The sequence below is a fragment of the Choloepus didactylus genome, chromosome 19 (genome assembly GCF_015220235.1).
Source record: "Choloepus didactylus isolate mChoDid1 chromosome 19, mChoDid1.pri, whole genome shotgun sequence".
NCBI classification, from domain to species: domain Eukaryota; kingdom Metazoa; phylum Chordata; class Mammalia; order Pilosa; family Megalonychidae; genus Choloepus; species Choloepus didactylus.
Genome location: NC_051325.1, coordinates 15,846,634 through 15,863,812, shown reverse-complemented (window position 1 = coordinate 15,863,812; position 17,179 = coordinate 15,846,634). Strand labels below are relative to the sequence as shown.

Below are 17,179 nucleotides of genomic sequence, written 5' to 3'. Positions count from 1 at the left end.
ATACAATAGAGTATGATTCAGCAGTGCAAGGGAATGAACCATTGACATATGCAACACCATAGGTGATTTTCATCATCATTCCATTACTCAGCAGTTTGTTAGAAATCCAGAATCTCAGATCCCACCCCAGACTTGTCAAATTAGAATCTGAATTCATACGAGATTCCAGGTGAATCTGTGCACATTAAAGTGTGGGAAGCAGTGACTACATATATTTCTATTATGTTAGCTGTTTATCATATTAACTCTAAGAAGAATCTGACAATTATAATTAATCCTGAAAAGTACTGATCCCAAGGGAGATTAAATGACTTTCCTCTGTCACCAGGCTGAGAATTGGCAGTGCGGCTATAGGCAATCTTAGTTGTGCCTCTGGCCTTTTTTTTTATAGCTCCATATATCATTATTTTATTTATTTATTTATTTAATTTTTTTTTTTGTGGCTGGTGTATAGACTTTAATTCAGAGAACAAAAGCAACAGAATTCCATGCATATCTTTAAAACTCGCTCTGCAGAAGATATGTAACAAATGTATTACTAGATACACAAATAAGGCAACAAGCCATATGAACTTATCCAGGCTTTCCATATATCATTATTATTATTTTATTAATAGCAGCTGCACTACCCTCTATCAAGTGCCTATTTTGTGCCAGAAACTTTACATATATTATCTGTCTAAATTCTCCTAATAATCACATGAGCTAGGCATTGGTTATCCCTTTAATCAGGGAAATCATGTGACTTGCCCAAGCTGGGGTGGGGGGCTGACTCCAAAGCCCACTCCTTTAACCCTTCGCATGAACCCACTTCCTCAGTAGAACAGTTCATGTGTCTTCTTGGCTATTAAACAACTCAACCATGTATGGAATCATAGTAACTGTTATGTCCTGGTATAACAAGGCCAAAATGCCTATCATTTAATTACAAATGAAATCTTCCAAATAATCCGTATTATTTAAATCAATGGGGGGGGGGATCCCTTAAATTATCAACTCACTGTGTCTACTATATTTTCAGAGGCATAGACCCAGCAACGGCTCCGTAAGATGAGAGTGTTCAGCTTTCAGGATTTTGCCTCCTTGGTTTTTAAAAGCAGAGGTGCCCATGTTGGCCTCTTTGTAGCTGATTTCTACTTGAACAGGGCAAGCTAACAGTCCTATTGGTTCTGGCTGGGACTAAATTGTTCTTGGCACTTAGTGATGCCTGTTTGGTTATTAACAATCCAGTACACCCACCCATGGAAGGGCAGGTTTCTGAATCTGCTCTGGTGTGAGTTTAACACTTGTAACCATTATCTTTGGGAAATGGAGGGAAGGGGTAACGATGCATTAAGAAGATAATGGCAGATGGCAATAATGACAACAGACTAACAACATTTCTACCATAATACAAGAAACCCATCTGTGCTATCTGATTTACCAACTAGACAATGGGGCTATGGGTTAAAATATCAGAGTACAAAAGGCTTAAGGAAGCCCTATTATTTTTATACAGAAAAATAAATCTAAAAGAAAAAAAAATGAAGAAATTTTCTTTTAGAAAAAGAGTGAGCTCCCTCCTGACCACAAGAAAGCACGTCTTTCCTCTCACCTCTTCCTGGGCTGATGGCGGTGAGGGGAGGCTTATGGTCACTCATTTTCTCCTGCCTCTGTTTTTGAGAGGCCATTTCCAGCTCCTTCCTTGCTAGCAGCTTGCCAGAGGGGTAGAACAGGCCAACAGTCTGTGTGCCTATATCTTTCCTAGTTCCAGCATCAGATTTGGGCAAAGGAGCATTTAGGGACTGCCAGGCAGATCGAGGCTATGAGTGAGGCAGAAAACATAAAAAAGTAGATTATAATTTAATTAATCCTCTGTTACTCACAGAAAATAGTTCTAATCAGAATTGTTACAGAAAACTGTTACACTAAATGAAAAAGGGGTTTTTGAGCCCTTGCCTCATCTTCTTGCCTTTGTTTTCCCCCAGCAACTCCCAGTCTGATCCATGAAGCCAGCTCCATTCCCTGGGCCATTTACTGTCTCAAATTCAACAAATCTACTGATGTTCCCCATCCTGACTGAGGGCTGGAAGTTATCAACCCTCTCTGCTCTACCATCCCACGGAGCATAGACTTCATTACCCGTCCAGACTCAACTACCAAGGACCAACATTTTCCCTGAGGCACTCTCCTGCGTCAGGACCTCAGCACCTGCCAGGGCCACCATGTAAGGTGGTGCGGGTTGTGCACTGCACAGGGTACCACATCTGAAGGGGCACTGTTCACACAGTGGACATTTGTATTTACGTATTTATTAGAACAATTTTCTGGTAGATGGAAGAAAATATCTTTATATTGAATCTAATATATTAGAATTATTTCCAACAGAGGGACTCAAGTGTCTTGAGGAAAGAGCACCTTTATCTATTTGCACAAAGGTGCCATATGAGCTAATGACAATCCAAGGATTTATAAATTTTCAATCTGGACTAAGGAGGCCATGAATTTCCTAAAAATTTCTGCAAAATACTGAGAGCATGTGAATTCTCTCTAGCAATTTCTGATCTTCAAATTGTTATGAAGAAGTGATAAGAAGGAACCTAAAAAGTCTTTTTTAAGCTTAGAGAATTTCATAAAGTGGTAACATTTTATGCTAACAAGAAGCTAGTTAGATGTTAAGTGCTTCTGAAAATAACCTTGTGAGATTTTCCTCAAACTATTATATGTGGCAAAAGCAATCTTATACGCCAGATATAAGTCCTTCTAAAACATAAAAAAGTACTGGAGGGGGATAGGTTTTGATATGCTTATATAAGAAATTCAAGATAAGAGAAATACATTCTATTCCATATATCGTAAATCCACTACCGCTAGTGGCATTTTGTCTCTTGCCTTGCAAATGGAATTAGACCTCAGTCTACTACAGATAAATGCATATCCAGATCTTTGATTTCTGAGGAAATCATCTGGGTGTTTAAAACCTAAAATGAGTGTTTGTTTGAAAAAAAAAATTTTTTTAAATAATGAAACTGAAATTGATTGAGTTTATTTTCATACCTAATTAAAGTCCAGGAGGAAGTTTAAATGTTTGGGCTCTCTTTTCCCACGGAAACCCAAGCCCTGGGTTGACCTACAGGGCAGAGTCAATCAGTTCAGGTCACACCCTCTTCCAGGGCACCGGTTCTTCCCACGGAGGCCTCACCTCAGAGAAAGGGCCAGGTTCTCCAGCAGCTAGAGCCATGCTGTTGTCCAAGCTTAGTCTTGCCAGGGAGTCCACGTAAATACCACAAGAGCCACAGAATCGGGCAGACCGGTAATTGCTAGCTCCACATTTAGGACAAACAGAACAACAAGCAGGAATTCCAGGCTGGAGGACAAAAATATAGTTTTATATGTTCATGAATAATAATTTTCCCATATAATTTATTGCTCTGCCATATTATCTCTAGCCATCAAAATAATGTTATGCCCACACCCTCTAAGCCAGCAATTCCACCTTCTAGAATTGATCCTACAGATGGACAAGTAAGAATTATATTCAAAGCCATTCACTGCAGCATTGTTTTTAGAAGAAATAACTGGAAAAACAAAACAAAACAATCTAAATGTCCAGCAGTAGAGGATGGCCTAGTTATATCATGGTACATCCAGACAATATGACATTATGAAGCCACTGAAAAGAATAAGAAGATTCCTAACAAGATATATTGCTAGATAAAAAGAACTGGATCAGTGTTGATATTAAGCTGTCAGTTTACTTATAAATGCATTGAATATCTGAAAGAACACTGCAGAAAGTGGGTAACAGTGCTCGCACGGGGATCTGTGGGACTGGGATGAGAAAGGAGACTCACCTGCGCTACAAACCCTGAATTATGTATTATTTGCATTCAATATTTATTCTGGTAAATAAATATATAAATAAAGTTGCATGTTTCTTTTAAAAGGTAAGCAAATCACGTATATACGAAGAAATGCAAATAGTGAATAAATGTGTGAAAAAGTTCAACCTCAAAGGGATGCAAATCAAAGCAGCAGTGAAAGACCATTCCCAAGGTAAGAAGATTTATTGAGGTCTGTTTCCAGATTCATAGGTAAAGAGGTGTCACTACCCAAAATGTCGAGAAGTGATTACTGCAAGACCACCGAAGAAGAGGATCCTGGCTCTCTCTAGCCCAGTGGTGAGGAGCCTGGACCGAGGGAGCTTAGTTTTGGATACCCACTGAGGTTCTGCACCAGTCACAGAAGCCAGCTTCCGGGTGGTCCCGGTGACCGCATTTGGAGCAGGGACGGGTCTCCCCTTTCTGAGCAGCTGGAGAAGAGGCTTTATCTCCACTGCACGTCGACTAGTGAACAAAACAGCAGTTAAAAGCAGAATCAGTATTCTATTTTCCAATCCCCCTCCCCATCCATTTTAAAAGAAAAAAAAAAAAAAAGGCCCCAATGAATGTAAGCCCCAGGCAGCCAGTATTTTTTGCCCAAAAGGGTAAGATTAATTTATTAATAAATTAATAAATGAGATGCACCTATTTCTTCATAGCAATGGGTGAAACTGGTGCCTCACACCGATTTCCTCAGCATATTTAAGCTCAGAGGCAATAAGTGTGCTGTTGATTTAATATAAAAATTAACGATAAACAAGGGATGGAAAGAGAGCTGAGCTACCTAAGGTTTATCTTCTTTCTCAATGGGTCTTGGCTTCTCTACAGAAAGGTGAGTTTACTTTCTACTCCTGAACATGCGAAAATAATTATTTTATTTTGGGGAGGGAGACAGAATTTCCGAAAATTAGAATCAGAATCTCTGCTTCTGCCACTTCCTCACCGTGGGCTGGCAGGAGAGCCTCACGACTCTTCATGGCGACCTGGTCACCCACCAGGTGCAGGCCCTGTTCTGAGAGGTGGGTGCCATCGCCATCCCCATCTTACAGAGGAGAGAAACTGAGGCAATAGAGAGGGGAAGTTACATTGTGGGTGATCCAAGATTTGAATCCAGGCCACCTGACTCTAAAGCCTGACTTAGCTATGACTCCACACAGCTTCTCCAATTCAACAGCTTTTTCGCAGGTCTGTTGGGGCGGGGGAGGTTTCAAATGATTAGCAGCAATGAAGCATGAGGGAATGCTTGGCACAGTTCAAGCTCTGTATGTCCACTTCCTTCCTTTCCCATTTTGCTTTGCCACTAGATCCTGATTTGAGTGAAAGGACAATAATTTCACTTTCTTTTCTGCTAGCTCAGGACCTGGCCCTTTGGCATATGGGAGTCATTCAAATAGTTACTGAATCAATGAATCTATTAATGAATAAATATAGGAATGTATGGCTACATATTCTACGTGTAACACTAAGAATGTTGACACTGGGAAAAACATTTTCTGAGGAGAATTTTTCCTGAAGATGGATATTCTGTTTTACTTCAATGCCTGCCTTTTTATTCTAAAACAAAGACCTCTCCAAAAAGAGACCTCAGCTCCCAACATCCACAGAGACCCAAGAAAGGAGGTCCCTCTTTGTGTACCCTTACCCTCACCCCATTTTTGTGCAATTAGAAGGAGATACCTGGGGATAAATCAAAGGAGAGATCCTTTGTGAACTTTTGCTTCAGACCTTACATTTCAGTTTATCCTTCTGTTACAAAAGGGTTTTATTTAGATGGTTGATTGGTTGTTTTTTTTTACTTTTTATTTGGAAATACTTTCAAACTTACAGGACAGTTACAAAAATAATTAAAACCCCATGCAGAGAATAACATACACCTACTTCTACTCCCCGCCACTCCAGGTACACAGATTCACCAATTTTAACATTTAGCCTCATGTGCCTTATCTATCTATCTATTTATCAATCCATTTTCTGATCACTTGAGTGTAGGCTGTATACATCATGATCCTTGAACACTTAATACTGCCACATGCATATTCTTAAGAACAAGGATATTCACCTATGTGACTACCTTAAGTGCAGTTATCAAGTTGAAGAAATTGAACATTGATACAAAGTTAACAATCTATATCCCATTTTTTTCATATGTCCCAATAATGTCCCTTCGAGCCTTTATTCCTCCCTTGCTAGATTCCATCTGGGATCATGTATTGCATTTCATTCTCACTGTCTTCTTTAGTTGCTCTTTCTTTTTCAATTGTGGGAACATATATACAACATAAACTTTCCCAGTTCAACCACTCCCAAGCATACCATTCAATGGAATTACTCATATTCACAATATTTTGGTACCCTCACCACCTTCCATTACTAAAACTTTCCCATCTCCCCAAACAGAAGCCCGATACCTATTATGCATTAAATCCTCATTCCCCCTGCTCTGTGCCCCCTGGCAACCTGTACCCTACTTTCTATCTCTCTGAGCTTGCATATTATTTGATATTTTTTTGTAGTTATTCATGGAGCTCAAATTAAACATCCTAAATCTATACCAATCTCGTTTTCTTTGATACGAACTTTAACCTCAGTGGAATACAAAAACTATGTTCCTTATACCCCTCTGTCCCCCCACCTCTATGTAGTTCTTGTCACAAATTACATGTTTATATGAGAGAGCCCAAACCCAGTGATTTATCATTACATTTTATGCATCTGCCTTTTAGATTCAGTAGGAAGTAAAAAGTGGAGTTACAAACAAAAAATACAAGAGTACTGGCATTTATATTTACCCATGTCACTACATCTTTAAAACTGAAAGAAAATACCTGTTAATACAGAATTATATATCCATCAAAAATATCTTTTAAAGCAAAACTGAAATAAAAACATTTCAGATTAAAGAAAATGAAGAAACATCATGCCAGCAGACCTATACTGTAAGAACTGATAAAGGGTGTTCTTCTGTTTGAAGGGAAATGATACCAAAGAGGAACTCAGATCCTCAGAAAAGAATGAAGTATCAGAAATGGGAAATAACTGTATAAATGCAAAAGACTACTTTTTAGCTTTTTTGCTTTTTTCCTCTTAATTTCTTTATAAACCATTAAGTGTTTAAAGAAGAAATTATAATGTCATCTTGTTGAGTTTGTAATGTATATAGGTGTAAATACATGTAACAACTATAACAGAAAGGATGGGGGAACAGGGATATGAACCTATGTGGTTGTAAGATGTCCATATTTTACCTGATGTGATGCAATAAACTAAACAGACTCTGAAAAGTTAAGGACGCATATTGAAATCACTAGGACAACCACTAAAAAATAATGCAAAGAAATACAGCTAAAAAGACAATAGGAAAATTAAAATGGAATTCTAAAATGTATTTAAATAACCCTAAAAGGCAGGAAAGGGGGGGCTTGGGCAAGATGGCGGCATAGAGAGGAGTGGAAGCTAAGTAGTCCCCCTGGAACAACTGAAAAAAAACAGAAACAACTAGCAAATAATCCAGAATAACTGTGGGGGGACAAATGAGACCGTCCACTCATCATACACCAACCTGAACTGGGAGGAATGCACAAGATCACAGCATAAAATCTGTAAGTAAAACCTACAGATCCAAGTCGTGAGACCCCCTCCCCCATAGCCTGAGCTGCAAAGCCTCGTGGTGCCAGAGAGAAGCTCTCTCCCAGCAAGTGAATATAGCTCAGCTGAGCTCCAACTGGGGTTTTAAGTAGCGAGTGTGAACTGCTCACTACAGGTACGCATCTCCAAAAAACAGACACAGGCTTTGGGTGACGACTGACCTGGGAGAGCCGGAGGGTCGCCTTGGACTGGGTCTGAAGGGGACTATCTGTTTTTTTTTTGGCTCAGTGGAGAAAGCCCCAGTCATTTTCAGTTTCCAGGGCTGTGACTCGGGGAAGGGTGGAGACACCACAAGCAGAGAGCAAGACCATTGAAATGCTAATGACCTCCCCCTAGGGGGTCTGTCTTCTCTAGGAGGAAAGGGGTGGGGCCCTTTCCATTCAGAACTAGACCCCAGAGCCTGGGGGAACATGGCCATACTGCCTCACACCAGTCAGGAATTATAGGCTAACAGGCATCACCTGCTGGGCAGAAAAGCACAGTGACCTGAGGCATCACAGGGTGGAGCAATTTTCTAAGACACACCCACAGGGAAACCAGATACTGAATATTTCTTCCCTCTGGGACCCGAGCCTGTTCTGGTCTGGGAAAACCTGATTTGGATAACCAAGGAAACCATGCCTAGACAACAGAAAACTACAACCTACACTAAGAAAAACAAAGTTATGGCCCAGTCAAAGGAACAAATGTACACTTCAATTGAGATACAGGAATTTAAACAACTAATGCTAAATCAATCCAAAAAGTTTAGAGAAGATATTGCAAAAGAGATAGAGGCTATAAAGAAAACACTGGGCATACATAAGGCAGAAATCGAAAGTTCAAAAAAACAACTAGTAGAATCTATGGAAATGAAAGGCACAACACAAGAGATGAAAGACACAATGGAAACATACAACAACAGATCTCAAGAGGCAGAAGAAAACACTCAAGAACTGGAGAACAAAACACCTGAAAGCCTACATGCAAAGGAGCAGATGGAGAAAAGAATGAAAAAATATGAGCAACATCTTGGGGAACTCAAGGATGAAACAAAGTACAGTAATGTACGTATCATTGGTGTCCCAGAAGGAGAAGAGAAGGGAAAAGGGGCAGAAGCAATAATAGAGGAAATAATTAATGAAAATTTCCCATCTCTTATGAAAGACATAAAATTACAGATCCAAGAAGCGCAGCGTACTCCAAACAGAAGAGATCTGAATAGGCCTACGCCAAGACACTTAATAATCAGATTATCAAATGTCAAAGACAAAGAGAGGATCCTAAAAGCAGCAAGAGAAAAGCAATCCATTACATACAAAGGAAGCTTAATAAGACTATATGCGGATCTCTCAGGAGAAACCATGGAGGCAAGAAGGAAGTGGTGTGATATATTTAAGATACTGAAAGAGAAAAACCGCCAACCAAGAATCCTATATCCAGCAAAGCTGTCCTTCAAATATGAGGGAGAGCTCAAAATATTTTCTGACAAACAGACAATGAGAGACTTTGTGAACAAGACACCCACCCTACAGGAAATACTAAAGAGAGCACTACAGGGTGATAGAAGACAGGAGTGTGTGGTTTGGAACACAATTTTGGGAGATGGTAGCACAACAATGGAAGTACACTGAACAAAGATAACTATGAATACAGTTGAGAGAGGAAGATTGGGAGCATGTGAGACACCAGAAGAAAGGAGGAAAGATAAAGACTGGGACTGTGTAACTTGGTGAAATCTAGAGTATTCAACAATTGTGATAAAATGTACAAATATGTTCTTTTACGAGGGAGAACAAGCAAATGTCAACCTCATAAGGTGTTAAAAATGGGGAGGCATTGGGGGAGGGATGCAATCAACATAAAGTAGAGACTGTAACTAATAGAATCATTGTATTATGCTTCCTTTAATGTAACAAAGGTGATATACCAAGGTGAATGCAGATAAGAGGGGGGGATAGGGGAGGCATGTCAGACACTTGACATTGGTGGTATTGTCTGATTCTTTACTCTACTTTGATTTAAGGTTATTTTTCCTTTTGCTGCTTCCTAACTGTCATTTTTTTCCCCCTCTTTTTTTTTTTTTAATTTTTTTTTTCCTTTTTTAATAACAGCTTTATTGAGATATGATTCAAAAAACATAAAAATCATTCTATTAAAGTATATATTTTCAGTGGTTTTAGGATATTCACAGAGTTGTGCAACCATCACAGTATTTAATTCTAGAACATTCTCAGTCCCAAAAGGAACTTGTTAGTAGTACATACCTCTCTCCCACTAGATTATGATGATCCCCCCTCTTTCTTTTGCCTCTCTACCTTCTTTGAGTCTCACTCCTGCCTTGTGGAAGAAATGTAGATGCCCTTATATAGATAATGGTGAAGGTGGTGAACACATAAATATATGACCATACAGAGAACCATCGATTATTTACTTAGGATGGAATGTATGGTGAGTGAACAAAACCATGTTAAAAAAAAAAAAAAAATGGGTTGATGACAAAACCTCGAGGGCAATATACTGAGTGAAATAAGCCAGACACATAAGGACAATTATTGCAGGGTCTCACTGATCGGAACTAATTATAATATGTAAACTCATAGACATGAAATATAAGGTACCAAGATATAGGACGAGGCTTAAGAATGGGGAGCTGTTGCTTAGTATGAGCAGAATGTTCAATTAGGATGAACTTAAATGTTTGGAAATGAACAGACGTGTTGGTAGCAAGATGTGAGAATAACTAACAGTGCCGAATGGCATGTGAATGAGGTGGAAACGGGAAGCTCAGGGTCATATATGTCACCAGAAGGAAAGTTGGAGGTCAAAAGATGGGAATATATAAAACTGAATCCTATGGTGGGCAATGTCCATGATCAACTGTACAAATACTAGAAATCACTTCATGAACCAGAACAAATGTATGACAATACAACTAGAAGTTAATAATAGAGGGGCATATAGGGAAGAAATATATACCTATTGCAAACTATATACTACAGTTAGTAGTATTTCAACATTTTTTCATAAACAGTAACAAATGTACTATACCAACACTACGAGTCAACAATTGAGGGGGGGTGGTTAGGGATAGGGAAGGATTCCAGTTTCGTTTTCTTTTTTTCTTTTTTCATCTTTCACTTTATTTCTTGTCTGGAGTAATGAAAAGTTTCTAAAAATTGAACAAAAATTAAGTGTGGTGATGGATGCACAGCTGTATGAGGGTACCCAGGAGCAAGTGATTGTACACTTCGGATCTTTGGATAACTGTATGGTATCTGAACAATCCCAATAAAAATTAAAAAAAAAAAAAAAAAAAAGGCAGGAAAGGAGAACCAGAAGAAAGAAAATAGATGGGAAAAGTAGAAATCAAATATTAAAATGGTATATCAAAATTCAGTCTTATCAAGATTAAACTTTGATGGACTAAATACTCTAATTTAAAGGCAGAGATTGTCAGAACAGATTTTTGAAAAAGCTATGTGCAAACCATAGACAAGATCCGACAATCTAGGCTGAAAGTAAATATATGGAAAAAATATACCATGTAAAAAAATAAGAAAGCTGGAGTGGCTATATCAATATCAGGTAAAAGAGATTTCAGGAAAAAATAAGTATTCACAGAGATAAAGAGGGACATTTCCTAATAATAAATGTTTGTCCAGTTTCCCAAGGAATCTATCAGAGATGAGAACAAACCCCCCAAGGCCAATTTTATTGAACCCCCTTGAAGTTAAGACTTTGAAAACATTTTATATGGCTGAACATATAAAGTCCTTATCCATATATGGAAAAGTTGCTTGCAGTTTGCCATAAGAAGTTTTTTTTTTCAATCTCTCTCCACCTTCCCACACTCTCCTCCTACCCCAGATTATAATTCTTTCTGTTTTATTGTCCTTAACATTGAACATTTAAGAGTCATTAAATATAGGAAGGGAACATGCATCAGCCTACCTCTTGTGATGAAGGCAGATCACACTCACAGGTGACACAGTATCTCAGGTGAGCAGGATTCCCTGTGCCACAGGCTGGGCAGATTACCTTCTCCTTGAAAATAGAGTAAGAAATACAAGTTCTCTCGAGCAAATCACTGGGTGAAGAAAGCATCAGTCTTCCCTGCCAATCAGCCAGCTACAGACCCTATTACAGCACCTAGACCCTGAAATATTGGATTTGGTTTAATGTCAAATGGATATAGCTTTCAAAAGAAACAAAACCAAAACAAACAAGCTGATTAAAGTATTCATTTTGGCCTGGGGAAGGAAAATTGAAAATTTTGTGCTGATTATGTTGATTTTTTTTCCCCAATGTGAAAAACTTGATAATTAGAAGGCCTCTTCATTTCATGGTATGAACAGTACAGAGAAGGGGCCAAGACCAGCAAAAGATTACCTATGTGTTTACAAGTAACCTACTTCTTGGACTGGGGTTTAACCCATGGGGCTTTATGTTAAATATGAATTCAGGTTTGCTCTATAGTTTCTTACTTAGAAAAAACACTACCTTAGAAATGGAAAGGTAAGTGCAACTTTCTGAGTTGGGACCCTAAAATTAAATTCTGATACAGAAGTGTGGTTGGGGTGGGGAGAAATGATGGTTAAATAATCTCACCAGAGTGCAGCTATCAGAGGCTCACTAAGATCTGTTTTTGTCCCTGGTCTATTTTGTATTACCAGGATACTGTCTTTTGCAATTATCAATGGCCAGTGACATTCAAATTTTCCTTTCCACTCCAAAAACTAGGTGTCCTGAAACTAACGTAGTAGGTGCAGATAAAACGGATGGTCAAGAAAAAGAAATCCCAACTCCTGGGGTTTTAGTGTCAATGTCACCAGGTAGTCCTGCGAAGTTTCTCTAACCTTTCCAGGTTTGGTTAACCCCATTTTAGTAGAGGTTCTTCCCAGGACAAGAGCCAATTCAGGAAATCGCAGTTCCCACCCCACAGCACTCCAAAAATTCAGAGAGGGGGTGACTTCTATTCAAAATAGCAGAGAATTGTAGTCTTGCTCTCCACGTTTCCTGACACTCCTGGTTCCAGCATTCCTCAAAGTGAATGTAGCACGACCTGCAGTTGTCAGGGCTTTTCTGTGAGATTTAGGGCTGTGATCTTCCTGGGACGCTGTCTCAAAAAAGATCTGGTGAAACCCATGGAGAAGTCAAACAAATTTCCTGTTGCTGTGTTAAAAAATACTGAGATCAAGCAAAAATAACCCAGCTGCTTGCTGGAGGAAATAATCTTGGAATAGAAACTGTAAACCAACTTATACAGCTTATTATCAAGTCCAACAGCTTGCCTATCCAGACTTGCTTCAAGACCTCACCTCACAGAGCCCACAATCCAAAACCAGCATTCATAACTTTGTGCAATCCTAAATCTGCCCAATCCCAACCACTTCCTGTCTGGCAAGACCTGTAAAATCACCCATCCCCAGCACCAAACTTCTATAAATAGCTTTCATTGCCTTCTCCCTTCTGAGATACTACTAAGACTATCAAAAGGATGGTTTACCTTACTGCACCAGGTCTAATAAACCTATCTTTTTTTTTTTTTTAACCTAAGATAACTACATTTCTGTGATCTTGTTCCTACCATACCCACCAGAAAACCTACCTTTCTTGATCAACAGGTTTTTCTCGTGGTCTTTGAGTTGGCTTTGGGCACCATGCCATGCCTGGTTGCCTCTAGCCTTACCACAACCCACAGTGAGAAATCACTTGATTTCACAATCCACTATACACACTCATCTATTCATATGTCTTTATATATGAATGTATATGTACATATGAAATGAAAGTTTCATGAGCAAATATTTGCCCCTACTCTGTATGATGACCTCTATTTCCCATTTTTAAAGTGCTATTGTAATCATTAAATTTATTTTATGAGCCTCTAATGGGTCTCTATTCATTCTGAGGCTCAGAGCCACACAGAGGATGATTTGGGACTGAGGCCACCGTCAAGCTGCCTCATAGAGAATACTAACCCTCTATGACAAGGACTTCTTAAAAAAAAACAAAAAACAATATACTTATTTGCCATCTTGTTCACAGCATTTGCAAAATATTATCTAGTTAAGCTGTTCTAAATAATTTAGTGGACCCAACTTAGTCACTGGGATAGAACTTTTCCTTACAAAGCAGTTGGAAGATGAGAACAATTTTCCATACTCTCAAATGGTAAGCTTTCATTGACACCAGGAAATGAGGAAGAATGTTGAAAACAAACTAGTAGGTTGTTGCAACTTAATCTCAAAGCTGATTTTCTAAGATGCCAAGCTAAAGTTGTGCTTGATGAGGGGCTGTGTTTACACTGGCCTTGGCCCCAAATCATCGTGTGGGAAGCTGGGGTCTGAGAAGAGGTAGGGTGCCCCAATCATCAGCTCTTTTCCAGGGAAACAAGTTCAAGAGGACCCCAGTCCTAAGCCTCACAGAATCCAGCAACCCCAAATATGACTGGAGTCCTGGAGATGTACCTCATGTTAGCAGTTAAAGCCCAAAGGAAGCGGAAGTATCTCCTCTTGTAAAGCAGACTTAATGTCTTCTGGTGAAAGCGGAGAGGCTAAAATTAGGTTCCAACTTTCAAAAATGCAATGGGATGCATTTGTTAAGTAAAATAAACAAGTTACAGATAAATATAAATAGCATGATCTCATTTTTTGTTTAAAAAAACAAACGAAAACTAAATGTATGAATACATATGAATATGTTTCTGTGCTTCTGGAAATATATGTAAAAGGACACTTGCTAAGTTGCTAACTTGGTTCTTTCAGGGGCTAGAAATGGAGGTGGAGTGGGGAAAGTATATACTTCTTTTCTTGGGACATCTTTGGATTATTTCAATGGATAGAAATAAGTAGGTATCACTTTTCTAAGAATTAAAAAAATATATAAACTCCTCTCTGATTCTGAAATACAAACACCTTTTCCAGAGGGCAAAAGGAGAAACTTTGCCTATGGTTATCTTCTAATCTTGGCATTAAAAAAAAAAAAAAAAAAAAAAAAATATATATATATATATATATATATATATATATATATATATATGTGTGTATATGATAGAGCAAAATTTCTTGGCTTTTAAATCCACACAAAATGTTATGCCCAAAATAGTGGTTGGGTCTGTCTTCATCATGCAGAGGAGGACAAAGGACAAAGGGTGCTTTTTGCACTAACTGAAACAAGACAGAGACCAACAGAGAAAGCAGTGGAGCTGCCACGGGCTTCACTGCCGCCTTGGGCAAGGCAGGGTGGGTTGGCTTCCTTGAGCGTTTGGCCCGGGTATTCCCATGGACCTCAGAGGGGTTCAGGGAGTGAGGATGCTACCTAAAAACCAATCGCCCTCTTAACACTAGGAAAAGTCACAGGGACAAAGATTTATAGGCTGGAGGCTGGTTCCAAACAGGTCTCTTGTGAACACTGGCTGTATGGCCATAAAAAGTAGGCACTTCCCTCCAGGATCGGTCATTATGATGATGAAAATCTCTCTAAAAATCAAGTCTGATTGAAACCCTGTTCCTGCTTTCAGCCCTTCAGGGTCCATGGGGAAAAATCGAGGTGCCAAGTGGGGTAGAGAAGGCACCACTTCCCACAATCCACAGCACCCCCAGCTTTAGCTCAGCAAAACCAAACTGCTCGTGAAGTTTTGAGGCCTCCATGCATCTGCCTGGAACATCGTCACACACACCCCACCAAAAATACATACACATGAGTCACTTCTCCTTGTCACCCAAAATAATCCAAATATAACCAGATAAGTCACCCAAAATAACAGCAGCTCGAACAAGCGAGAAGTTGGTGACTCCCTCCCATGTGTAAGAAGCCTAGAGACAGGCTTCCACCAGACTGTATGGGAGCTTCCTGCAGTGCCTCCTAAAGCTTCTTAAGATTGCAAGTAGTTATCTAACAACAGCAAAAAGATTAGCAAATTTACATCTACAGACTTTGGCCCAGTTAGTTCTTAAAAATCTCATTTCTCAAGGCTTTCTGGATTTATGTGGCCTTGGGGATACTTCTGGAACTTCTACAGTACAGGGGAACTTGAAAGTGGAAGAAACAAGTGGACTCGCCTTCTACCTCACAAACTTCAATACATGTCACTCTCATGGAATCCACAACTTAGGAGTCTTACAGTTCTAATTGTACATTAAGACCATACGTTTCCCTCACTGCTAAGAATTCTTGCTTTTGTAGCCCTAAAATTCTCTTTATTAAACCTAGTCTATCCTGTAGCGATCGCCACTTGGGAAGAAAAAGGTAAAAAGAACTGTGAATTGAAGAATGGAGAAAGGATACAAATTGTATGATCAATGATTATACTAAAATTATTTTTATGGGATATAATCTGTCTAGCAAATTTTCTGAACGTATGTGATGATATTAACTTTTTCAGCTATATGACTAAATCTGATCTTTCTTTTCCTACATAATAAGGGACCCATCATCAAATAAACCCAACAGAAGCATGAAGCCACTTCAGGGGTAACATTATAAGTCAATATTAATTGTAATGTTCAAGTTTATTAAAACATGAAGTAAAAAAAGTTAGGAGTAGGGCAACTTGTCTACCTTGTTCGGGGAACACATTTGTACGTATCCCTCTCACCATTATAGAACCTATTGGCAAGTTAAAATTTTGGGCAGCCGTGACTTTTCAAAATGAATGGATTTCGTTCACCCATATTAGCTTATCAATTACTAGCCAATTCCACTGGCTGAACAATGGCATTTAATTATTCAAACATTGCTTTCTAGAGATTTCATTCATGTTTTTACAGAATCACACTTCATTACCTTCAGATGCAGGCTGGCCTGCGGCTGCAGCTGTGGCGCAAGAGGAGCCTCACACACCACGCAGATGGCAGTGTTCATGGGAACCAGGCTCCCACACTCGACACACAAGCCCATCTGCACAAAGGAAGAGGTCACATTTACCTTGGGATGCAAAAGCTGAAGATCTTAGAATAAAAGGTTTAATTTGCTTTTATAAAATAACTTTAAAAATAATTACCTTTATTATTTCAGTTCTATTAAGGGTAAAAAAAATTTCATAGAAAAGAGAGATGTAAAAAAAAATTAAGATATTCATTGACTTACAGCATGACGGAGCGAGGAGGTCAACAAATCTGCTCCCCAAAAAGCAATTTAGGAAGTTGAACAAAACTCAACCATTTCAGCACTCTGAAAGTCAACCAAAGGCACCCAACAAACTGAAATTTTCTTGAAAACTACTGGGCTTCAACAGTTAAGATAGGAACACTATAAGTCTGGGTGGTTCTTGCCTGGGACTGCTTCCATCCTTCCCCTAGCTCTGGCACCATGGTACTTCCACCAGGGCAAGGAAGGCTGTGAAAACCACCAGCTTTGCTCACTTGATTTGGATCATTGTTGAAGCAATGATCTCGGTGGTAAGCAAGAGGGAGGGTAAGGGTGAGTCAGGAGCTCTGCTAGCCTGGGACTGTGTTCTGTGTGGGACAATCAGCAGGCCAGTAAACTGGACAGGTATTTAACAGGGAGTTCCAGGAAGTAAGTCAGCTAATAGGAGCTTGATATGCTTTACACGTGTCCCTAGTTGATGAAAGGCTGTCTGCGTGAAAAGCATAAACTAGAGACCCACGCCACCCACACATCTCTGACTGGTGGAGATAGTAAATGGAGATGCAAGAAAAAACAGTATAAAGTAAAATCTGGAGCAAACT

At 39.2% G+C, this 17,179-nt stretch overlaps 1 protein-coding gene across 8 annotated transcripts in view; it reads right to left on the bottom strand.

The window, feature by feature from the left end:
- Positions 1-17,179, bottom strand: part of DZANK1 (double zinc ribbon and ankyrin repeat domains 1) — a 90,591-nt gene that overhangs the window by 46,208 nt on the left and 27,204 nt on the right. For all 8 annotated transcript variants that reach the window (XM_037811215.1, XM_037811217.1, XM_037811218.1 and 5 more), the window contains exons 9-13: positions 16,275-16,388; positions 11,439-11,531; positions 4,203-4,325; positions 3,182-3,346; positions 1,595-1,802 (exon numbers count right to left, since the gene is read on the bottom strand). In XM_037811215.1, the coding sequence (XP_037667143.1) occupies positions 1,595-1,802; positions 3,182-3,346; positions 4,203-4,325; positions 11,439-11,531; positions 16,275-16,388 (703 nt within the window). The remainder of the gene's footprint in view (positions 1-1,594; positions 1,803-3,181; positions 3,347-4,202; positions 4,326-11,438; positions 11,532-16,274; positions 16,389-17,179) is intronic.